The sequence below is a fragment of the Cavia porcellus genome, unplaced genomic scaffold (assembly GCF_034190915.1).
Source record: "Cavia porcellus strain 051 isolate PalLab524CR breed Dunkin Hartley unplaced genomic scaffold, mCavPor4.1 scaffold_25, whole genome shotgun sequence".
In the NCBI taxonomy this organism is placed as follows: domain Eukaryota; kingdom Metazoa; phylum Chordata; class Mammalia; order Rodentia; family Caviidae; genus Cavia; species Cavia porcellus.
In genome coordinates this window covers 38,453,117-38,463,113 of record NW_026947508.1, presented here as the reverse complement: position 1 = coordinate 38,463,113, position 9,997 = coordinate 38,453,117, and the positions used below count along the sequence as shown (strand labels likewise).

The 9,997-nt window shown below is 43.7% G+C and overlaps 1 protein-coding gene across 1 annotated transcript; it reads left to right on the top strand.

The window, feature by feature from the left end:
• Positions 1-1,314: 1,314 nt before the first annotated feature.
• Positions 1,315-9,285, top strand: Znf691 (zinc finger protein 691). Its single transcript, XM_003462469.5, has 2 exons — positions 1,315-1,411; positions 6,372-9,285. Exon 2 carries the CDS (start codon positions 6,381-6,383, stop codon positions 7,233-7,235), a length of 855 nt encoding a protein of 284 aa, XP_003462517.2. The 5' UTR covers positions 1,315-1,411; positions 6,372-6,380; the 3' UTR covers positions 7,236-9,285.
• Positions 9,286-9,997: the final 712 nt, after the last annotated feature.

Genomic DNA, 9,997 nt, shown 5'->3' with positions numbered 1-9,997 from the left:
GCATGCTGTTGTTTTCATTTTAAATGAAAAATTGCTGAGACTTTGGTTGCTGGGAGAAAAACATTATGAGACTGGTTTCTAAACAGTTTTAAATCTACTCAAGTAAGCTTTAACCACAATTCATAATAAAACCAGTTTTATTTCTGAGTTTGCCTTATAGTATTTTATTTTTTAATCAAAAACTTTTTTTGTGTGTGTGGTACTGGATATTAAATCCAGGGTCTCAAACATGCTAGACAAGCACTCTATCACAGTGTTACATTCCTAGCCGATTTCAATTTATTAACTAAAAACAATGATCAGCTATCTACTAGTGTACAACAGATACTTATATTTCACTCACATACACTTAGTTCTGAACATTTCCTAAATACTCCAGTTTTGAAAGTAATTTATAATATTTTCACTGGCCCTACACATTGAGAAAACTTAACCAGCAGGAAATTAAACAATGTGAAAGTAGAAGCTTTTATATATCTTTGCATTAGTCTGTCATCTTTCTATGAACTCATTTGATCCTTATAACAATTCTACAAGGTAGTTTATAACAGAGGAAAATGGTGTTTCAAATGGTTAGATAATAGAGTTGGGATGATAAACCTGGTCTGTCTAGCTCTGATGGCATGGTTTCTCCTACTCCTTTTTTTCCCCTTTGCATTGAAATACTCTGCAGATCTTGAGAAGTCTTTAGTTAGCCTGCATAACTTAGTCTTTATCTTTTAAAATAGAACATGAAAAATAAAATCCTAGTCCTGGATACTTTAGTGATATTGTATATCTATTTTTGAAAGTGTCATATTTAATCGGAGATGCATATAGGATCTAGAAGCTCCTCGTTAGGAGGTAGAAGTTTCCTTGGAAGTGGACAGGAAATTGAGCAAACTCCCTTCTAGGTCCACACTTACTTAATTTTAAACTATAAATTTTTTTTTAAAAATCAGTACCAGGAATCGAACTCAGGACTGCAGGCGTGCAAGGCAGGCGCTTATACCGCTGAGCTAAATCCCCAGCCCCCTAAACTATAAATCTTGAGCGAGGTGCCAGACTGTAGGCTTCGTTGCGTGTCCAGAGGATCTTCAACGATCACCACTCAAAGTAAAGCACAAGGGAAACCTGATGACCTCAGATGCGAAGCCAGTCTCTACTGCCAGTTCTAAACTTTGCAGAGGTTCTCTGTGAGGTCAGTTTTATTTAGGACTACAGCTCCCAGTATGCCACGCACGAGGCTAAAGATTATTGGTGCTACCGCCTGGGTGTTTGTATTGTGGCAGGTATTGTAGCCAATGCAGAAGAAGGTCCGCCCCCACAAACCAATCCCAGAGCCGCAGGGCAGGCCTTCCTGGGTTCTGTCTCCGGCTTCTTCCCGGCCCCCAACAAGCGGCGCTGTCCCTGGCCAAGCGGCGGGAGCGAGGTGGGTCCCGGCTGGGCAGAGGTTGCGGGGAGGCGGATACAGCTTTGCAGGGTACTCTGAGGACGACCGCGGACTTGGATGCTGCTACTTTACTCCGTGGCGACAGTGGGAAGCAAAAGGCCCTGTGGTCCCGCCCAGACCCTTGTCCCGCTCCTCCGGCCCTTGCGGTCCCCACATCAGCTCCGCCCTTCTTCGCCTAGCTTTTGAGTGCTTTCAGGCCCGCCACTGACCATACGCTGGGGATAAGCCGCTCGTTCATTCTCTTCTATCCTGAGGTGTCTCTGAACCTAGCACCTGCCTTCCACAACGCTGTGGACTCTTCCGTCGACTTCTCTCGCCCTCTGGACACAGCCCAGCCTCTGGGTCCCTGGTCCTCCAACACCTCTGATTGCAGCCTTTGTCTCTTCTCTCCCACTTATCTCCTCAGATCCTCGGACTTCTCTGGTCCTCTCTGTCAAACATGTTATTTAGCTCTAATGCAGAGCTTCCCTAGTTCTTCTGCACTCCACGACTTGGCCCCACATCTGGAACTTTGGCCCTTTGATCACATTGGGTTGGTCTTCTTTCCTCCAACCCAGGGCCTTGGCCTTCATTGTCTGTGATCACCAGGCCCATCTTCCCTGCTTCTTCACTGCCTGAATCCATTCCACCCTGTATTGCTAAGCCCCTAAAGAAGACCAGCCCAGTAGGTCCTATTCCCTCCCAAATCTTAGAAAGGTGGCGTGAACCTGATTATATTTTATATTTTAGCTGCATTGCCTTCTCAATTAGTAGTGAATGTCCTTTCTCTACTAGTCCTAGTCTTGCTTACTCACCCATCCTGAAAGTCCTAGCTTATCAGAGACTTGGTCTAGCCCCTAGTCTCCTCAAATGAGTACAGCAAAGGCTTAAGTAAAAAGAAACAAGGGGTATAGTTTTTGTAAAATCTAGGAAGGTCAGAACTCTTGAGAGTAGAGACAAAAGACTCTTCCAGGTCACCGTATTTATTCGGTTTTCACAGATTTGGGGAGCACAGGAAGAGGAGATACCCTGTCAAGTTAGAACAAAGGCAGTAAATTTTGCTAATTAAGAGAACTGTTCAATCTCTAAGGTTGACAGTTTTATTGTTGTGGATAGAGAGGGTCAGCAGCCTGTCAGCTGTGGTATTATCTTGACTTCAGAGCACTGTGAATATGAGCTTTTCCAACACAGCCAGAGGTCCCTTCATGGTCAGCAATTCAATTCTTACACAGTAGGGTCCCCAGACATAGCTGACATGCTGTCTCTTCCATGAAGCTGTTCATCTCTGATCTCTTCAAAAAGTTATACCTGTGCCATCTGAACTCCCGTGGCACTGTTGTCTTTTCTTTCCATCTTTCCTTCCCTCCTTTTCTCCCATTGGTACTAAGGTAATTATTAAAGGCCCTAGCTATGGAGTGATGGGCACAGGCTCCAGTTCTGCCATTTACTGCATACTCAGGGCCAAATTATTTCTCTCAGTCTCAGTTTTCTCATCTCTAAAATAAGAATGACAAGCAAATAGTTGTAAAAATGAAATGAGATCATTGATATATAGTGCTTAGTCCAAGGCCTAGTACTTTGTAGGAGCTTTAAAAAAATGTTAACTATTATTGGTTTCTATGTCATGCACCAGATGTTTTGCTGGGCAGTGAGAAATGGATACAAAGGTAACTAAGGCACAGACCCTGTCCTTGTTTCTTGAAACTTAGGACAGTTTCTGGAATTCATGGTCCATTTCACTATATTGTGTCATAAACTATTTGAGATGGTAAACATAATCCTAACTCTTTTTCCTCTTGCATTGACCCAGAATTCACCCCTGGGTAGAACTTGACCTTGGTAAGTTGTGGGTGCTCAGAACAGCAGTTTGGGAGGGGAATGAAGACCACTGCATTGTATTCAGTTACTGGAGCCTGTGTAGGGAGGGGAGGGGCAGTAAATTAAAATCACATCCATTCACTCATTTGTTTAAAAGACTTAAGCACCTAGCCTTAGGCTGCAGAGGATTACTAAGACAACTGGGTCCCTTTCATCAAGTTGCTTATAGACTGCTAGTGGAACCCTACAGAAACTGGTGATTGCAAATCACTGTAAAAGCAAGCACAATGAGCTGGGGATATGGCTCAGTGGTGCAGCACCCACCTGGCTAGCTGAAGGTCCTGAGTTTGATTCTTTGTACCACACAAACACACGCACATGCCCAAGACTTTGTGGCACATAAAGGAGAAAGTGGGCAGGAATCAGGAGATTGCTAAGGAACAGTGGGTAAGAATACATACAGGTAAGCATGAAATGGGTTGTGGAAACAATTTATTAAGGAGCTACTATACATACTTGTCACTACTATAGGAATATGGGTTCCATTAGTGAATAAAATGAAGATCTTAACTCGCAGGAAATACTGTTTAACAAGAGAAAGTAGACAGTAAATAATAGACACAAATAAATAGAATTCAGTCAGTAAGATAAGCTATGGGGCAGAGTGACTGGGAATGTACCCCTGGGGTGAGGATAGAAGGTGAAGGGTTAGAAACTTTTAAAAGGATCAAGAAAGTGAATTAGAATTAATTCGTTTTAATGTTTAGCTGCATTTTTGAAAGGCTACTATTTTTCATATTGCATATCAAAATTCTTTAAGAAATGCTTAATATTGTTATGACCATTGTTTTAAATAAAGTTGTGTTGGAACACAGTTACTTTCATTCCTTTATGTCTTGTTTATGCTGCTCTCATGGTACAAACAGAGTTGAATAGTTAGGATAGTGACCCAATGGCCCTAAATATTTACTCTTTTTCAAGAGTGATGTTCTAGGGTGGGTGTGGTGGCACAGGCCTGTCATCTCAGCACGTGGGAGGCGGAGGCAGGAGAATTGCTGCGAGCTCAAAGCCAGCCTTGGCTACATAGTGAGTTCAAGGCCAGCCCTGCATAATGAGACTGTCTCAAAAAACAAAACAAAACAAAACATTAAACCAAAGCAAGCCAAAACAATGGATGTACTCTATATATTTCACATTGGAGAGGATTGTATACAAGGATTGTATACAATTGGAGAGGATTGTATACAATCTTGTACTCTTTTAATTAAAACATTTTTTCTTTCCTATTAAGATCATTTAAAAGATTTTAAAAATTCTCATGTTCTTCACAAACTAGTACATGTCTTCAACAACTATAATAGTACTGAGATTTGTTGAGTGATCAGTGTATGTCACATTACCTGTTGAATGTATTACAGGCATTTTTTCTAATCTAAAGTCATGAGGCTGGAGGTTTAGCTCAGTGGCATAAGCACCTGACTTGCAAGCAGGCAGTCGTGAGTTAGATCCCCGGTACCGATAAAAAGGAAAAAGACCAAAAAAAAAAAAAAAAAAAAACCTAAAAAAAAAGTCTGTGGTGTAGGTAATTGTCTCAATTTGGTAATGAGGGAGTTGAGGCTAAATTAGTTGAATAATTTGCCAAGAGTTATACAGATCATGTCAGTGTTATAATCCTACACTAAATACAATTAGTGCCCATTCTTTCACTCTGTGGCCTTTTTCCAAAAACAATTGCAGCTCTAAAGAAATCACAGCCTTCATGTCTGCCATCAGTGTCTGTCATAGTCTGTGCTTCCTTGTCTTGCCCCTTTATTTCTGTCATTTGGGACAGCATTTCTACCAGCCCACTGTTTTGTTTTGTTTTGAGACAGGGTCTCACTTTGTAGTGCAGGCTGGCCTTGAACTCACTGTATAGTCCAGGTTGACTTCAAACTCAGTGATCCTCCAGCCTCAGCCTCCTGAGTGTTGACATTACAGGTGTGTGCCACCATGCCTGGCTTCCCTTTGCTTCTTGAAATGTTATTATTTCTTCAGGTCCCAGAGGAATTGACATCATGCTTGTCATATCAGAAATATTTTTTTCTTTTTCTCCTTTTCTAATCTTTGGCTGAAGGAGCTAAAAAAGTTTATGCTGCTTGGTAGTCATTTAGGGTCAATTTCATAAGCAGCCCTTGTCCTGGGTACTGTGTATTTAAGATGTGTGTGTGTGTGTGTGTGTGTGTGTAGGGGAGTGTGGTTTGTGTACCTCTGTGTTTATGGATGTGGTATGTGAGAGTATGACTGTGTGTGGTATATATATGGCCATGTATGTTGTATGTGGCTCTATTGGGGGAGAACTGCATGTGACATATGTGATCTGTATGTGCATGGCTGTGTGTATGTGGTTTTGTATGATGTAACTGGGTAGGCGTGTGTGTGGTATGTATGTATAGTATGAGAATGTGGCTGAACGTGTTTGTGGTGTGAGAGTGGCTGTGTATCATGTGACATGGTGTGTGTGTGTGTGTGTGTGTGTGTGTGTGTGTAGCTTTGTATGATATTTGACACTGGGCACAGACCAATCAGGACAGCACAGTTCAGGAGCTGCAGTAGGCTCTGGAGGTCCAGATGGTTACCTTTCAATTGCTAAATTATGGTGAGCTATGGAGAGGTGTGAAATGGCACAACACTGACTAGAACTCAGAGGTGAGCCTTGTAAAGGCAACTAGCAGAGCCTCAAGGGTGAGAGTCTGTTATGTTCATTTTGAAGGCAGGTAAATAGTTTCAGGAAAGATTTTTCAAAATAGATAAAATATAAAGAGTTTTAGTTAACCTATAGTTAGGCAGAAAAATAAAACTCATCCCAAAATGAAAGCTCCTTTACATATACAAGAATTAGAATCCAGACACTGTTTAATGGTATTAAAATGAGTGACATTCAAAGTGGTGGACAAAGTTGGGGTCTTCTTTTTGTTCTGGTGTGTAGCTTTAAATATCTCTGAAAAGTTTCTCACTTGAAAATAATTAGAGGCTAAGTGTTCCAGTTAATTGAGGTTATTCCAGGAGGGAGAAGGTTTACGTCCCTTTGACCAGAATGAAAAATTTCCTGTGGTCTGGCCTGACCCAAGGAATAAAGGTGTTGAACATTTGTGTTCGTTCTCAGGGTTCAGAGATGGGCAGTGAGAAGGAGCAGAGTCAAGAGCCACCCCTGCCTGAGGAAAGGGACAGGGGTAAGCCTTGGAGAGTGGATGGCTCAGAGGGTTCCCGGATCCCAGCTGGGGAAAAGGAGGATGGGCAGGAGAGCCCATTGAAGGGGCCACAAGGAACATGTCCAGAAAAGCCATGGCTGAAAATCATTACCCCCGCAGGAGGGCCAGGGGACCCCACTGCTCATCCAAAGCCCGAGACAGACCAGAAGCCCTTTGTATGTGTCCAGTGTGGCAAAACCTTCAATAATACCTCCAGCCTGAGAACACACCAGCGAATCCACACTGGGGAGAAGCCCTACAAGTGTTCCGAATGTGGCAAGAGCTTCTCAAGAAGCTCCAATCGCATCCGGCATGAGCGGATCCACCTGGAAGAGAAGCACTACCAATGTCCCAAGTGTCAGGAAAGCTTTCGGCGGCGCTCAGACCTTACCATACACCAGCAAGATCACCTGGGCAAGCGGCCATACCGCTGTGACATCTGTGGCAAGAGCTTCAGCCAGAGTGCCACACTGGCTGTGCATCACCGAACCCACCTGGAGCCAGCACCTTACATCTGCTGTGAGTGTGGGAAGAGCTTCAGCAACAGCTCTAGCTTTGGGGTGCACCACCGCACCCATACGGGTGAGAGGCCTTATGAGTGTGCTGAGTGTGGGCGGACCTTCAGCGATATCTCCAACTTTGGAGCACACCAAAGGACCCACAGAGGGGAGAAGCCCTACCGTTGCACCCTGTGCGGGAAACACTTCTCCCGTAGCTCGAATCTCATCCGACACCAGAAAACACACGTGAGCGAGCAGCCTGGGAGAGAGTCCGAATGAAGGGGAGCCCCACTTACAGAGTAGGAAACAGAGTGAAAGAGTCACCCGTAGTAGAGGAACAAGGTCTTCAGGATCTGCTGCTGTCACCTTGACCTTGGGCCCCTCATCCCACTTTAGAGAATGGTTTCCTATTGTCTCTGAAATCAGGATCGCCAGCAAGTCTTTTTTTTTTTTTTTATCGGTACCGGGGATCGAACTCACAACCAAGTGCTTGCAAGGCAGGCCCTTATACCGCTGAGCTAAATCCCCAGCCCCGAGAAAGGACTCTTAAGTAAAAAACCCTTGCCTTCTCCCAGAAAGTTACTTGTTTTGGAAAGTCAGAGAATCCTTATATCATTAAGGCTGTAGTCCTGGTCTTTAAGGAAACACCTGTAAGATGGTGTCACTGTTTGCAGGGCCTCCATGTAGTCTGAACTGCTTAGGGCACACTGCAAAGGCCTGCTGGTTCATGCCTGCAATGCCCCAACCCAAGTGTGCTTCTAGATGTCTAGGCTGAGAAGAGCGGCCCTCCTAATGGGCGATGCTGCCTAGTCTAAGAAGAGGTTTGAGGTCCTGCCTCAGGAGTGAAAGGAAACCCTCAGGGACCCATGACCCAGCGACCTCGCACTCTCCTGTGTTGTTACCTGTCGTCCTTACCCAAACCTGCATCTGTTTTCCTAGAGTGATCAGCAGTAAAACCCTCCAATGAAAAGGACCTGTGTATTTATTTGGGGAAACAGGGAACTGGGGAGTCATTCTAGAAGGTCTAGAAGGAAGATGAGTTCCCAAGACACTCAGGTGGTTGGCTGCTCTGAGTTTCTGAGGCCTTTGAGCAAAAAAGCTTCTGAGGCCTCAGAGGCTTTGAGCAAAAGGAGCAAAGGAAAGGACTGACAGCCACTGAGCATCTATGCTGTGGATTCCGTGATTCTCCTAGTTGCATTTATGTTCTCCATCTTATTGTTGTCATAGCCGTTCCCAAGGGTCTAAGAGGAGGCAGTGGATGTGAGGAAAGATGAAGTCCCACAGCGGGGTGTAGTGGAGCAGTTTAAAGTTGGACCTCCCAGTGGATGCTCTTGTCCCTGAATTCACCTTGTTGGTCTGTGAAGAAGGAGCCACGTAGGGGGCCAGTCTGGAGGTGGGAGCCAGTGTGGTCTCTTGATACAGCCCTGAACATTCACTGTGGGTAGTCTGTACCAAGCATGGGAGCCATCTCAACTTTATTGAGTACTTTTTCTGTGGCTAAGAAAAATGACTGTGGCAGAGAGCAGGGGGTGAGAGATAGGATTGGAGAACTCTCAGGAGCCATAATGAGGGTTTGCCTTTCATACCAATAATTTAGTCCCTAAGACTGGGACAGCGGGGGACCTAGAGAGCTGTAGCCATTTCCTGTCCAGTCTTCGCGTGGAAGATTTAAAAAAAAAAAAAAATTAGCATTAAAGTTTAGCATTAACCCAACTTTGCTCTAATAAATACAAAACACCCTTTCTTACCTTTCTCATTAGTCTAGGGTAGTGATGGCAACCTTTTAATGATAAACAGCCTGCTGTAACACATATGCTGTCGCTACCACTGGTCTGGGGGCTTGGCTTTCATAATGTGGGGCCCTCTTCATTTGAAACCAATTCATAGAATATGAACTAATCATGCCCACAACCTGACCTGTTAGATGGGTGTCCAGCCACTTATTCAGGAAGGGAGGTACCAAGAGCTTTCACTCGTATCGCATTGAATTTTAACGACTACCTGAAAAGAACTGTCTGTACTTGACATTTGTGGAAAGAAGCTGAAAGGAAGTGACTTGCTCATGAAAACAGAGCAAGTAAGTGACAGGGCCTGAAACTGAACCCACTTCTACCCAAAGGTCATTTGTGTTTTTTTTTTTTAACTGCAAGACTCCTTCCCAAGTGATTGTCTTACATTTGTAGGGCACTTTATAGTTTACAAAGCACTTTTATTTTATACACATTTTCTTGTTCCTTGAAATTTTCCACATAATATTTTAAATGTAATAACCTAACCGAAAACATGTTAATTGACACACATTCCAATAATAAAGGCCACATTTCTCAAATGCCTCCTGGTGCTAGTTATTACATACCTACTATCTCTGATCTTCGTATTATTCTCTGAGGTAGTAGTGTCCCCACTTTAAGTATAAGGTTCTTTGAAGATACATTACCTGACTTATAGAGCTGGATTTAAATAAGAATGTCTGCAAGACCAAGGTCTTCATTATGCCCGCTGTCAAGTCTGGTCTACTGGACCTCCCCCGGTCCTTCCAAACTTAGAACCCTCCAGAAAGCTGCTATTGCTTTAAAGGAGTTTCTGCTGCCCTTCAGGCCCAGGATGAATGTTGTTAGGGCCCTGCTTTGATCGTGGGACAAAACTCCCTGGCCAATCTCATATAACCTTTTTAGACCTAGCTTATAGGGTAGGGTTTCTATATTTGACTATTTTATTAATTTATTTAAATTTAGAGATAGGGTCTTGCTATTTGAGGCCAGTCTGGCCTCAAACTTGCAGTCATCCTCCTGCCTCAGCCTCCTGAATGCTGGGATTACAGATGTGCACCACCACACCTGGCTCGACAATGTTTTTTTGAGTCCCGATTTGCCCATTTATTCATTCTCTGACTTCCTTCCATGTTAACTTCTTTTATGTTTCCCATTTTTTCTTTTCCACCTTTTCCCCCCTTCCCTTCTCTTCTGTTCTTACTTCAACCCTTCCTCCCTTTTCCACCCAGTCACTAGAAAAATGGACAATGAAGCTAATGTCACCCTGTG